The sequence below is a fragment of the Salvelinus namaycush genome, chromosome 31 (assembly GCF_016432855.1).
Source record: "Salvelinus namaycush isolate Seneca chromosome 31, SaNama_1.0, whole genome shotgun sequence".
Taxonomy (NCBI): Eukaryota; Metazoa; Chordata; class Actinopteri; order Salmoniformes; family Salmonidae; genus Salvelinus; species Salvelinus namaycush.
Genome location: NC_052337.1, coordinates 45607297 through 45622735, shown reverse-complemented (window position 1 = coordinate 45622735; position 15439 = coordinate 45607297). Strand labels below are relative to the sequence as shown.

The following is a 15439-nucleotide window of genomic DNA, read 5'->3' as shown; positions in this document are numbered from 1 at the left end:
ATAGACAAGAAGGCAGCCAGTGAGCCAAAGGGCCAAATGAAGAAGAGTCAGGACCAGGCCAGATTGCAGCCCCTGTCCAACCCAGAGCAGGCCCTGACTAAGACCTTCAAGCTGCTCCACTCTGCCTCTGATGACTGGTGAGCATTCACTGTAGACAAGACCAATGGAGCTAGGCTAAAGGAAGCACAGTGTAGTGTCCTTGGAAATGTAGATTTAAGCCACAGAGCGTAGAAACTTCTGAAATTAAGAGACCAGAGTCCTAATTGATGAACATTATTATAATGTTTTTGGAAAATGTTGTCGAAATTGCTTACGTTTCTTTCACTGAATTGCAGGGAGAAGAAGATCGAGGGCTTGACCTCTCTCCGTGTGATGGCTCAGAACCACATGGACATACTGATGCCTAAACTCCATGATATCTGCCTTGCCATTATAAATGAGGTAGCTGTATTCATTCACTGACCTATTCATTCATCTGCACAAATCTGCTACATTTGGAGAACAAGTCAAATGATTGTGTCATGTTTCTGATGTTCGTGGGTTGTACTGCTCAACATTAATGGCTGGTCCTGTGCGTGTTATTATGATTCAGGTGAAGAACCTGCGCTCTGCAGTGTCCTGTGCTGCCATGGCCACACTGGGTGACATGTACGTCCACCTCCAGAGGGCCATGGACAGTGAGGTGGAGGGGACGGCACGCGTGCTGCTGCACAAAGCCAGCGAGGCCAACACCTTCATCCGGCAGGGCGCCAACTTTGCCCTGGGTCACATGGTGCAGAGCTGCACCCCTACCCGTGTCATGAATGCCCTGCTGGTCGGTGGGCTGAGGTAAAGAGGGAGAGGGGTCAATTAACACTCACTAAGGGGTAGATCCGGACTTACACAAATTATCCCATTATCCAAGCCTCGAAATCGAGAAGATTGAAATACTGCTAGTTTTTAATTAACTGCCTTTTTCATCAGTATGCTAGGTTATTCCACAACACTTCCGGGAGCAACTCACCCCAACGTTAGACGTCACATTTTAATGGAATCACATTTTTTTGTTATGTCTTATACTTCCTTGTGTTGTGTACTTCTTATTTTACCATTGCGTTATTTAGATTATTTTTAGCCATTGGTGGAGAGGTACTGTCTACTGATGTGTGCTAGCCTTTGGGGAGTAACAAGTAATTTATAAACATTTATAAAGTATATATAGTGAACACTTTAGATTAGGGGCTATTAGTGAGGCACTGAGATATTAGTAAGTGCATGTACTCACATTCATAAATGCACTCATTAATAAATACACCATTCGTGACATTTATAAATACATTTAAAAATATGTATATAAATGGTGAGTCAAACCATTAATCAACCATTAACAAATGCCTTGACAACACCTCCTTTATAACTGGTTTATAGTACATTAGTAGTACATTATTAATCATTTACAAATTGTGAACATACTATGATCAAACACCTTATTAATTATCTGATAAATCATGAACAAATCATTTAAAATAGCGTTTATAAATGTGTAAATAACTATTTATAGATTTCTTATTGACATTTACAAATGTAGGAATAATGATTAATAAATGTTAAGTAAACTCTTTACAAACAGTTTATAAATGGTATATTAAGGGACCTTAATATAAAGTCTTACCGAACATTTTGATCCATCGATGAGACTTCATCAATACAATCCATTATCATTTGTCTCGTAACTCATGTATCTCTATGACATGTAACTGATGTGCTCTGTTTTTCCTTCCTCAGCCACCGTAACGCTGCGGTGAGGAGCTGCACTGCTCAGCACCTGGAGAGACTGGCTGAGGTCATGGGGATGGCTCGTCTCCTGTCGGGGAAGAAAGACCTCACTGACCGTTTCTTGATTGCCGTCAGTAAACTGGCTGTGGACCCTGCACAGGAAGCCAGGTGGGAAGTTCCTCCTGTAAAGTAGCTTGCTTCAACATAACAGTTAAGGCCGGGATTCAATCCATGGCTCGCTATAGCACTAGATCGCCGACAATGCAGCTTTTAAAGGTAATTTACTCTTGATTCAACATCTGCAGCGTTTACCACGAATACAAATTGAAATTGCCTTTAAAAGCCACATTGTCGGCTGTCTACAGCATCTATGCTAAAGGGTGTCATGGATTGAATGGCGGATTTTAGGTATTCCAAAACAACCACAGGTTCTCTTGGAGGGGAATAGTAATCGAAAACAAAAAACAAAAAGGAAAAATTATAAACACAAATAAGTGCTACGTGGCATAGGAAAATCCAAGTCCAGGCACTCATGTGGGTTTGAAAGTTAAAAAGCCAAAAGCTTAGCCGAAGCCAAAGCCAAAGGCCGGCAGGTAAGTGCTTCTCCCATCGCCAACTAGCAACCTCCTGTGGTGTGCGGGGTGCAATGCCCGCTGACACGGTCGCCAGGTGTATGGGGTTTCCTCCAACACATTGGTGCAGCTGGCTTCCAGGTTAAGCGGGCATTGTGTTAAGAAGCAGTCCGGCTTGGCTGGGTTGTGTTTCGGAGGATGCACGGCTCTCGACCTTCGCCTCTCCAGAGTCCTTACGGGAGTTGCAGCGATGGGACAAGATTGTAACTACCAATTGGATACCACGAAATTGGGGTTAAAATGTAAATGAGTCCAAATAGTCAGTACCTGATTCAGTTTCCTTCCTTCTGTTTGGTGCCTAATGAAGACAACCCTAGTTGATCACAATGGTCGGCCTGAGCCAAGCGCTGTGCAGATTCGCTAAGATTTTCATAATAACGAACGGTTAATACCCAGTTGTTAGATAGTTGAGATGATTTGTAGATCAGGTAATGCGGTGCATTACTCAAATCGACCCTCTTGCAAATTCTACCTAATGTATGTCTTATTTTGATGGGATATTTGTTCTCAGGTTGCCATCAATTGAGTACTGTTTTTAATCACAGACAGCAGAATTTTTTTGATATGTTGCAAGTTTAAGATGATATTAATATATTTGTCCACAGGCATCATGGTCGCAATATCTTGAGAAACGTGGCCACCAATGGCGACTTTGCTAAAATGTGGGACAAATTCGCTCCGAGGAAAGAGCGAGAATCCTTGAGGGAGGTCATCTCAAAGGTTAACCTCAAAGAAAGGTACATTCTCTCTGGATGATTAGAAGAAGTGTGACAAATGAGCTGATATGATTACAGAAATCCAATCCCACTGGGCACAGACATCAGTTCAATGTCTAGTTTTGATTTAAATTTGGGAAATCAACCAAAATGTGAAATCAACCAAAAATGTTGGTTAAAGGTTGGGTGAAAAAAATCGAATTGTGTTTTCCACGTTGATTCACCGTCATCACATAGATTTTTTTGTTGTTGAAATGAGGTGGAAACAACGTTTATTCAACCAGTTTTGGCCCAATGGGATGAATTTAATATACTGTAAGATTATATCTTTCTGTCTTTTCTCTTTTTCAACAGGAATATCTGAATAATCCCCAATTTGACTATATATTTGTATCTAAATATTTGCACATTTCCCAACTTGACTATTTTCCCCTCCAGTCCCCAAACTACAATATTTCCGCTCATTCTAAGAAATTTGACACTATCATCCAAACCCCCATGTAAATACATCTTTAAACTGCATTGAATCCTTGTCCAAGTCCTGAATCCACTATAAGGCAATATGAACCACATTCAAAGCACTAAATTACCTTTCCACGAAGCTCCTATCTGATCTACCAGCTCAGTAGTGGTCTACTGAAACCATACTCACCATCTCAGGGGGTGCTCAGATCATCAACCACTGACCTCCACACCATCCTCAAAACCAGCAGTCCTCTTTTGGAGGCAGATTGGTCAGTGCTCCTGTATGGCACCAACATTGTGGATTTTCATACAATACTTCTGGACTATGAGAACATTCTTTGGACAATAAAATTAGGTCAAATGGAAGCTGGCTACAGTCTCATTTTTATCCTCCAAGACAGTGTGAGGATGTGTAACAACAATAGCTGTGGTTTAACTTGATGATCAGGGCCAGATTACGGAATGGTCACGCAGGGCACCTGCCATGTGGGTCACGACCTCCAGGGAATATCATCATAACATCCAAAACTAAAAGTATAGTGGATGTATATTACAGTACGTGGACGTTTTACAATTCGTGAGCTCGTTTCAGAGTTTGTAGCCATGTTTTATATAAATTTGTGCATATTTTGTAGAAATTCGTGAGCATTTAAAAAAATGTAGTGGGGATGTTTTATATCAATTTTCTTACTGGTGCTCTTCCATGCCATCTCTAGGAGGGGTGTGTCACTTGAGTGGATTGAGTCACTGACGTGATCTTCCTGTCTGGGTTGGCGCCCCCCCTTGGGTTGTGCCGTGGCGGAGATCTTTGTGGGCTATACTCGGCCTTGTCTCAGGATGGTAAGTTGGTGGTTGAAGATATCCCTCTAGTGGTGTGGGGGCTGTGCTTTGGCAAAGTGGGTAGGGTTATATCCTGCCTGTTTGGCCCTGTCCGGGGGTATCGTTGGATGGGGCCACAGTGTCTCCCGACCTCTCCTGTCTCAGCCTCCAGTATTTATGCTGCAGTAGTTTATGACTCCTTGCTGTCCCCAGTCCACCTGGCTGTGCTGCTGCTCCAGTTTCAACTGTTCTGCCTGCGGCTATGGAACCCTGACCTGTTCACCGGATGTGCTCCCTGTCCCATACCTGCTGTTTTCAACTCTCTAGAGACAGCAGGAGCGGTAGAGATACTCTGAATGATCGGCTATGAAAAGCCAACTGACATTTACTCCTGAGGTGCTGACCTGTTGCACCCTCGACAACCACTGTGATTATTATTATTTGACCCTGCTGGTCATTTGAACATCTTGGCCATGTTCTATTATAATCTCCACCCGGCACAGCCAGAAGAGGACTGGCCACCCCTCATAGCCTTGTTCCTCTCTAGGTTTCTTCCTAGGTTCTGGCCTTTCTAGGGAGTTTTTCCTAGCCACCGTGCTTCTACACCTGCATTGCTTGCTGTTTGGGGTTTTAGGCTGGGTTTCTGTACAGCACTTTGAGATATCAGCTGATGTACCATTTGCATAGATGGGACTAACCAAGAATTCATGTGAAATCCATTCATGAGAAAATGTAAAGAAAGAGAAAGGGGGATAGCTAGTTAGAGCACAAGTGGAGAAGCGTAGTCACTGGTGGGGACAAAAATAATGTTTGCTTCTTTCCACCACACATTACAACAGTGGTTGTATTTTCTGTTCTGTTTGATTATCACTGGATTTGGGCTTTGTTGCCCTTGTTTACAGTGACCTAAATAATGCTCAAGTTTAAGATGGTGCCTCACAAACACGACCACCCAAAGTTTATACCATTGGTTTCTACATACAGCTTCTAATGGTGCATTTACAGACAGGATTTACCCCAGTATTTTACCTATGGATCTGGTAGACCTGCTCTCACTCAAGTGGGGCCAAGGCAATGCTCTGTGTTCTTTTCAGCTGTCTTTTACATAACAATGGCTAACTGTGAACTTTAACACCTTCTCACAAAGCAACAGACTTGAATGATGCGGAGATTGTTGATGCCCTCACCATAAGTCTTTAGAGCTGACATTATCATAAAACACTGGCGAAACCCTGGAGTCTATATGGAAAAGCACCACTAGAGGGAGCCACATCCCAACATGTGATCCTGGATCCAGAAATCTATCAGCAAGTCAAAATTCCTGCAAGGTCTCAGTCTCACATCAAAATTAGACGTTCGTCCATGTTTCTCAAACTTCAAAGTTGTTCCAAACAAAAATCTCAGTGTTTAAGGTTACATTTAGGGATTAACTCTGGATTTTAAGGTTAGGGTTAAGTTTAGGCATTAACTCCAAATTAAGTTAAGGTAAGGGGTAAGGTTTGGGATAGGCTTAAAACAAAACTATCAAATATGACTTTCAATCGCTGGATTCAACCATGAAACCTTTGGAATCAGAGGCAGATGCTTATTCACATCCACAATGTCCTAGGGAAAACCAAAACGTACTTAAAGGTAACAGCACTCACTGTTGCCTCTAGTGGCCAGTTTCAACGTCATATCCTGACATCCTCAGCCATTGATGTATGTCGAATACTGACTTGTATCATGGGTGATCTGCCTGCAAAACTCTGATTCCATTCCAGTCTGGCTCAGCTCAGCCAATTTAGTAATTGGACATTTAAAAACGTAGAAAATCCAATTCAATGATATTGTTGTTTCCTGAACTGAGTGAACTCATGAACTGCATTTGACTTCATTTTCAGAGTTAATTGAGTTGAAATGGAATGAAGGCCAACCCTGCTAACCATGGTCCTTCCCTGTAAAGTCTAGACCTTTCCCATCAAAACCCCAAGCCCCCATCCTTGTCTACAGTGCCTTCAGAAAGTATTCATACACCTTGACTTATTCCACATTTCGTTGTGTTACAGCCTGAATTCAAAATGGATAAAATATATGTTTTTCTCTCACCCAGCTACACACAGTACACCATAATGAAAAAGTGAAAACATATTAAGAAATGTTTGCAAATGTATTGAACATTTAATACAGAAATATCTCATTTACATAAGTATTCACACCCTTGATTCAATACTTTGTACAAGCTCCTTTGGCAGCGATTACAGCTGTGAGTCTTTCTGGGTCTCTAAGAGTTTCCCACACCTGGATTGTGCAACATTTGCCCATTATTCTTTTCAATATTCTTCAAGCTCTACCAGGCAGTGTCAGAGGAAGGCCCTACAAATTGTTGAAGGCTCCTACCACCCAAGTCATAGACTGTTCTCTGCTACTGCACAGCAAGCGGTCCCGGAGAGCCAAAAGGCTCCTTAACAGCTTCTACCCCTAAGCCATAGCACTGCTGAACAGTTAATCAAATGGTTACCCGGACTATTTGCACTGACCCCCTTATTTTAATCATATTTGTTATTATTTTCTGCACTGACTCTCTTGCACAGGCTCGATATACACTCACTGGACTCTAACCATACACTTACACATACTACACTGACACTCTAAAACACACACACAAAATGGCTTAAGGACAACAAAGTCAAGGTGTTGGAGTGGCCATCACAAAGCCCTGACCTCAATCCTATAGAACATTTGTGGGCAGAACTGAAAAAGCGTGTGCGAGCAACGAGGCCTACAAACCTGACTCAGTTACGCCAGCTCTGTCAGGAGGAATGGGCCATAATTCACCCAGTTTATTGTGGGAAGCTTGTGGAAGGCTACCCGAAACGTTTGACCCAAGTTAAACAATTTAAAGGCAATGTTACCAAATACTAATTGAGTGTATGTAAACTTCTGACCCACTGGGAATGTGATGAAAGAAATTAAAGCTGAAATAAATCATATGTAAACTTCTGACCCATTTGGAATGTGATGAAATAAATACAAGCTGAAATACATCAATCTCTCTACTATTATTCAGACATTTCACATTCTTAAAATAAAGTGGTAATCCTAACTGACCTAAAACAGGGGATTTTTACTAGGATTAAATTTCAGGAATTGTGAAAAACTGAGTTTAAATGTATTTGGCTAAGGTGTATGTAAACTTCCGACTTCAACTGTATACGGTGTGTATATATATATATATATATAAACTCAGCAAAAAAAGAAACGTCCTCTCATTGTCAACTGCGTTTATTTTCAGCAAACTTAACATATGTAAATATTTGTATGAACATAGCAAGATTCAACAACTGAGACATAAACTGAACCAGTTCCACAGAAATGTGACTAACAGAAATGGAATAATGTGTCCCTGAACAAAGGGGGGGTCGAAATCAAAAGTAACAGTCAGTATCTGGTGTGGCCACCAACTGCATTAAGTACTGCAGTGCATCTCCTCATGGACTGCACCAGATTTGCCAGTTCTTGCTGTGAGATGTTACCCCACTCTTCAACCAAGGCACCTGCAAGTTCCCGGACATTTCTGGGGGGAATGGCCCTAGCTCTCACCCTCCGATCCAACAGGTGCCAGACGTGCTCAATGGGATTGAGATCCGGGCACTTCGCTGACCATGGCAGAACACTGATATCATGCATAGAACGAGCAGTATGGCTGGCAGCATTGACATGCTGGAGGGTCATGTCAGGATGAGCCTGCAGGAAGTGTACCATATGAGGGAGGAGGATGTCTTCCCTGTAATACACAGCGTTGAGACTGCCTGCAATGACAACAAGCTCAGTCCGATGATGCTGTGACACACCGCCCCAGACCATGACGGACCCTCCACCTCCAAATCGATCCCGCTCCAGAGTACATGCCTCGGTGTAAAGCTCATTCCTCCGACGATAAACGTAAATCCGACCATCACCCCCGGTGAGACAAAACCGCGACATGTCAGTGAAGAGCACTTTTTGGTAGTCCTGTCTGGTGCAGCGACGGTGGGTTTGTGCCCATAGGCGACGCTGTTGCCGGTGATGTCTGGTGAGGACCTGCCTTACAACAGGCCTACAAGCCCTCAGTCCAGCCTCTCTCAGCCTATTGCGGACAGTCTGAGCACTGATGGAGGGATTGTGCGTGGGGAAACATGGGAAACAGTGTTAAAACCCTTTACAATGAAGATCTGTGAAGTTACTTGAATTTTTATGAATTATCTTTGAAAGACAGGGTCCTAAAAATTGACATTTCTTTTTTCCTGAGTGTGTGTATATATATATATATATATATATATATAGTATTTACAAATTCACCACATTTATGATTTTATATGGGAATCAAAAAGCTTTCATGAATGTTCACCATGTGCTGATGTGCTCAGCACTGTCAACAGACCCCATTATGACATCACAATGTAACGGAAGCCTTGCCATCATATCATTGCTGGTTCCATCTGACAAGCAACATTTAATTTCCACTAATTTCATGATAGATCTCTCACAGAGATAGGTTAAGTTCTTATTTTGAGGGTGTTCATATTTATCATCAATGGCTTATCGAGGAAGAAAATCAAGTGAGTTTGACAAACTCCAGAAGGAGAACTCTCAGATGAAGAGCGTCATCGAAAACTTGAGGAAGCAAAACATGGCTTTAAACCAACAGGATGACCAGGACAAGTTTTCAAGTTTTGTAAGGCTCATCAGTTTTTCAAATGTTTTTCAAAAATATCACTGTGTTTATTTTGTGGTTTCATAGACATACAGTAGGCCTACATCCATAAAATCTTTAGCATAAAAGCTTTTTATGACACACTGTAGAAACTATTTTGCCTACTTCACTTCTGCTATTCATTTCATACTGTCCCATTGTGATCCAGGGCTATCAGGAGAGCTACCCAATCCCAGAGGGCCATCGTGGCTTCATCAGTGATGCCAGACTTCTGCAGATGCAGAGAGCTGAGAGAGAGGCCATGGAAGTAAAGCAAAGAAAGATAAGTGCTATCCATGAGAATTATGTCCGGACTGCTCTCATCGGGGTTGGCAGCACCTTCGCGCACCACTTCGTCCCCTCTATTCAGTGCATTCCGTGCCCGACAGCTCCACCGAGGCCTTTGCCACGAAGGCTTGAACACATAGCTCTGGCCCCACTTAAGAACGTGGTAGGGGTGGACGGAGCCCAAGTTCGACCCGGATCTCACTCTCTGGAGTCCCTCCAGGTAAATAAGTCATTCAGCAGCAGTAGCGTGTGGCCTGTTCCCGTCCCTCCCACTGGAGCTCCCTCCAAGAGGGGCAAGAAGAAGAAGGGCAGGCGGGGAGTCAAAGCCCTGAAAGTCCAGTCGGACCAGGGCTGTGCTGACAACAACGGACCCATTGACCTGATTGAAGAGGTGAGGGACATCGAGACTCACCTGAAGGAGGAGGCCTGGAAGGTAGGATGGACTTCGAATTTATAGTAAATGTGAAAATTTGCAGTTCAGAATTATACTTGGACTGATAAAATGCCAAAACAGATAGTGGTTCCATGTCTTATAATCAAATCAAACTTTATTTGTCACGTGCGCCGAACACAACAAGTGTAGACCTTACTGTGAAACCAACAGTGTAGTTCAAGAAGAGTTAAGAAAATATTGACCAAATACTAAAGTAAAAAATAATAATATTTAAAGTAACACAATGACATAACAATAACGAGGCTATATACAGGGGGTATCGGTACCGAGTCAGTGTGCGGGGGTACAGGTTAGAAAGGATACTCTCTTTGACAGCATGATAGAATATAACCTAGAATACAGGATCTCTCTGTGTATTAGTTTATGTATATACAAGTTCTATATGTATTTCTATGATGGGAGCATTCTTTTCTGGTCTACGCCAAAGGTGGTACATGAGGTGAAGGCCATGGGCAGGAGAAGTTTGGGCTCGGCCATGTCCATGGGGGAAATAGCCACCAGCTCTCTGGGAAGCCTGAGCTCAGGGGATATGAACACCCCTGCGGAGGTCCGTGACTACCTGGATGTCGGGACCCCGGTCAAGTCGCGTGACAGCCCAACCAGGCCTGCTCCCCCTCCTACCAAGCCCAGGAGCAAACTGCCTCGGCCCATAAGGTTCCTTAGCCTGACAAAGGCTGTCACCGGCTCAGGTCAGTCCCTCTCATGTACTCACACTAATGTAAATTAGACAGGGAGATGAAGCTAGGTAGAGTGATAGAAAGACAGTAGGAAGGGAAGGGACACAAATGGCTTTAGCCCAGGGCTAAGACATTTTTCCACACTGGCTTTGCCTGTTTCACAGTGAGAACCTTTACTCAAGGTTAATTGGACCCTGCTTCTGAGCAGGGTGAGCACCAAAAAAATGTGTGCTAAATTTAAAATGATATGATATCATAATGAACTAAGATGTTCTAGTGTTAAAAGCTACAAACAGATATGGAAATTAGTAAATACCTAAATAAATACATACAGTTCATAGAGAGATAGATGGCTGCTGTCAACCCATAGACAAGAAGGCAGCCAGTGAGCCAAAGGGCCAAATGAAGAAGAGTCAGGACCAGGCCAGATTGCAGCCCCTGTCCAACACAGAGCAGGCCCTGACTAAGACCTTCAAGCTGCTCCACTCTGCCTCTGATGACTGGTGAGCATTCACTGTAGACAAGACCAATGGAGCTAGGCTAAAGGAAGCACAGTGTAGTGTCCTTGGAAATGTAGATTTGAGCTACAGAGCGTAGAAACTTCTGAAATTAAGAGACCAGAGTCCTAATTGATGAACATCATTATAATGTTTTTGGAAAATGTTGTCGAAATTGCTTACGTTTCTTTCACTGAATTGCAGGGAGAAGAAGATCGAGGGCTTGACCTCTCTCCGTGTGATGGCTCAGAACCACATGGACATACTGATGCCTAAACTCCATGATATCTGCCTTGCCATTATAAATGAGGTAGCTGTATTCATTCACTGCCCTATTCATTCATCTGCACAAATCTGCTACATTTGGAGAACAAGTCAAATTAGTGTGTCATGTTTCTGATGTTCGTGGGTTGTACTGCTCAACATTAATGGCTGGTCCTGTGCGTGTTATTATGATTCAGGTGAAGAACCTGCGCTCTGCAGTGTCCTGTGCTGCCATGGCCACACTGGGTGACATGTACATCCACCTCCAGAGGGCCATGGACAGTGAAGTGGAGGGGACGGCATGCGTGCTGCTGCACAAAGCCAGCGAGGCCAACACCTTCATCCGGCAGGGCGCCAACTTTGCCCTGGGTCACATGGTGCAGAGCTGCACCCCTACCCGTGTCATGAATGCCCTGCTGGTCGGTGGGCTGAGGTAAAGAGGGAGGGGTCAATTAACACTCACTAACACCTTGCCCAAACCGGCTGCGCGCGTGCACCATCGTGCGCTATCATGCATACATTTATTTTGCCCCCCCACACCAAACGCGATCACGACACGCAGGTTGAAATATCAAAACAAACTCTGAACCAATTATATTAATTTGGGGACAGGTCGAAAAGCATTAAACATGTATGATAATTTAGCTAGTTAGCTTGCACTTGCTAGCTAACGTTAATTTGTCCTATTTAGCTAGCTTGCTGTTGCTAGCTAATTTGTCCTGGGATGTAAACATTGAGTTGTTATTTTACCTGAAATCCACAAGGTCCTCTACTCCGACAATTAATCCACACATAAAACGGTCAACTGAATCGTTTCTAGTCATCTCTCCTCCTTCCAGGCTTTTTCTTTGAACTTATATGGTGATTGGCATCTAAACTTTCATAGTATTACCACGATGACCGACAACACAGTTCGTCTTTCAGTCACCCACGTGGGTATAACCAATGAGGAGATGGCACGGGGGTATCTGCTTCTATAAACCAATGAGGAGATGGGAGAGACCGGACTTCACAATAGAACTGACTTCTATTGTAGCCCTTGGCAACGCAGATGCTTGTGCACACGACGCAAGCTGTGTAGTCAGGGTATCAGTGTGTCGCACTCGCAAATGCTTCACAACTGATTTATTTGTAGGCTATCGACTTGAAATAATTGAAACAATATTGCCTAAATAATACATTTCGTATTAGGCTACATGTCTGACTCCTGACCTATTTAGAGTGTTTATATGCTGTTAAATACGACATGTAGCCTATTTGAAATGAGTGCTTCTTACAGTCACCTTTTTTCTGTTGTTTACTTAAATACTTAATTCAAATCATATGGTTTGGTTTCAATATTTCAAAACCAAATGGTTGGTTATATACCACGGCTTTCAGCCAATCAGCATTCAGGGCTCGAACCACCAAGTTTATAATTTCAATTATCTCACCAACCCCCTCGTCACCACTCTGGGTAGCAGTTTCAGTTTTGTTGACATCAGCAGGTCTGATATCTGATTGGAAGTTCACTTTTATAGTAGCATATTGGTCAACAACTCACATTTCTTTATTCTAACAACTCAGAGGCTTTTAAAAGAGTCTTAGATTCATTGTCTCTCTCTCTTTCTTTGTTCCTGACCTGCGCTAGTGAGATACGCGCTCTCTCTCCAACCCAGCGACTCTTGGGGCATGGCCTTTCAGGCTATGACTTCTCTCTCTCTCTGATCATGTATAAGGTATTGCATTGTAATGTTTGTTAATGCCTTGTATATGATTTCATAATGTTAAATACCCTCAGTCCAATTCTTGCTAGTCAATGTCAACTCATTGCCTAATGCTTGCTTGCATATTTTAAGTATCTTTATAGAGTAAAAGATAAACATTTTAATGTATAAATAGTTATATAACAAATACTACCACACTACAAAGTCAATCAATTTAATATACACCATCACAAATATTCAAATGTTTTCATTTAGGCAGGTCTTAAGAAACATTATGATATTAACCTCTACGGGATCAGTGTCCACCCCCGAGGGACAATTGAGCTAACGTAGGCCAATGTGATTAGCATGAGGTTGTAAGTAACAAAAACTTTTCCCAGGGCATAGAAATATCTGATGGGCAGAAAGCTTAAATTCTTGTTAATCTAACTGCACTGTCCAATTTACAATAGGTATTACAGTGAAAGAATAACAATATATTTGTTTGAGAAGAGTGCACAATGTATTGATAAACCAATTAGGCACATTTGGGCAGTCTTGATACAACATTTTCAACAGATGGTTCATTGGATCAGTCTAAAACGTTGCACTGACACTGCTGCCATCTAGTGGCCAAAATCGAAATTGCTCCTGGGCCGGAATAATACGTTATGGCCTTTCTCTTGCATTTCAAAGACGATGGTACAAAAAACACACAAAAAAACACTTTATGTTTTATGTATTATCATTTACCAGATCTAATGTGTTATATTCTCCTATATTAATTTAACATTTCCATAAACTTCAGTGTTTCCTTTCACATGGTATCAAGAATATGCATATCCTTGCTTCAGGTCCTGAGCTACAGGCAGTTAGATTTGGTTATGTCATTTTAGGTGAAAATTGAAGGGTCCGATCCTTAAGAGGTTCTTTCAAAATAACAGAATAGCATATTTTGAGTTTAATTATGTTACTGTGCTTAGTTAGCCAAAGCTCGACTTCAAGTTCAGTCTGCCATCAAGTCGAAACGGTCCTATGGCAATATATTTTCACCGTGATGAAGGAAAAGGGATATGGCTTGAAAACATATCTCAATCCAGGGATGGAAGGTATCGCTGTACTCCTAATTGTCCCATTATCCAAGCCTCGAAATCGAGAAGATTGAAATACTGCTAGTTTTTAATGAACTGCCTTTTTCATCAGCATGCTAGGTAATACCACAACACTTCCGGCAGCAACTCGCCCCAACGCTAGACGTCACATTTTAATGGAATCAAATGTTTTTGTTACGTCTTATACTTCCTTGTGTTGTGTACTTCTTATTTTACCATTGCGTTATTTAGATTATTTTTAGCCATTGGTGGAGAGGTACTGTCTACTGATGTGTGCTAGCCTTTGAGGAGTAACAAGTAATTTATAAACATTTATAAAGTATATATAGTGAACACTTTAGATTAGGGGCTATTAGTGAGGCACTGAGGTATTAGTAAGTGCATGTACTCACATTCATAAATGCACTCATTAATAAATACACCATTCGTGACATTTATATATACATTTAAGAATATGTATATAAATGGTGAGTCAAACCATTAATCAACCATTAACAAATGCCTTGACAATAACTCCTTTATAACTGGTTTATAGTACATTAGTGGTACATTATTAATCATTTACAAATTGTGAACATACTATGATCAAACACCTTATTAATTATCTGATAAATCATGAACAAATCATTTAAAATAGCGTTTATAAATGTGTAAATAACTATTTATAGATTTCTTATTGACATTTACAAATGTAGGAATAATGATTAATAAATGGGATGTAAACTCTTTACAAACAGTTTATAAATGGTATATTAAGGGACCTTAATATAAAGTTTTACCGAACATTTTGATCCATCGATGAGACTTCATCAATACAATCCATTATCATTTGTCTCGTAACTCATGTATCTCTATGACATGTAACTGATGTGCTCTGTTTTTCCTTCCTCAGCCACCGTAACGCTGCGGTGAGGAGCTGCACTGCTCAGCACCTGGAGAGACTGGCTGAGGTCATGGGGGTGGCTCGTCTCCTGTCGGGGAAGAAAGACCTCACTGACCGTTTCTTGATTGCCGTCAGTAAACTGGCTGTGGACCCTGCACAGGAAGTCAGGTGGGAAGTTCCTCCTGTAAAGTAGCTTGCTTCAACATAACAGTTAAGGCCGGGATTCAATCCATGGCTCGCTATAGCACTAGATCACCGACAATGCAGCTTTTAAAGGTAATTTACTCTTGAGTCAACATCTGCAGCGTTTACCACGAATACAAATTGAAATTGCCTTTAAAAGCCACATTGTCGGCTGTCTACAGCATCTATGCTAAAGGGTGTCATGGATTGAATTGCAGATTTTAGGTATTCCAAAACAACCACAGGTTCTCTTGGAGGGGAATAGTAATTGAAAACAAAAAGGAAAAATTATAAA

At 42.0% G+C, this 15439-nt stretch overlaps 1 protein-coding gene across 1 annotated transcript; it reads left to right on the top strand.

Annotated features, from left to right (window-relative positions):
- The first annotated feature begins 9206 nt into the window (after positions 1 to 9206).
- Positions 9207 to 15154, top strand: LOC120025640 (TOG array regulator of axonemal microtubules protein 2-like). The gene is made up of 6 exons (XM_038970186.1): positions 9207 to 9822; positions 10271 to 10532; positions 10891 to 11023; positions 11222 to 11327; positions 11479 to 11714; positions 14971 to 15154. Exons 1-6 carry the CDS (start codon positions 9340 to 9342, stop codon positions 15152 to 15154), a joined length of 1404 nt encoding a protein of 467 aa, XP_038826114.1. The 5' UTR covers positions 9207 to 9339.
- The last annotated feature ends 285 nt before the right edge of the window (positions 15155 to 15439 follow it).

Excerpts from the sequence above, each read along its gene's own strand:
- LOC120025640 (XM_038970186.1), top strand. The coding sequence starts at position 9,340 with ATGCAGAGAGCTGAGAGAGAGGCCATGGAAGTAAAGCAAAGAAAGATA. Across the intron at positions 9,823-10,270 it reads TGAAGGAGGAGGCCTGGAAG|GTGGTACATGAGGTGAAGGC; the intron begins GTAGGATGGACT and ends TCTACGCCAAAG. Across the intron at positions 10,533-10,890 it reads AAAGGCTGTCACCGGCTCAG|ACAAGAAGGCAGCCAGTGAG; the intron begins GTCAGTCCCTCT and ends GTCAACCCATAG.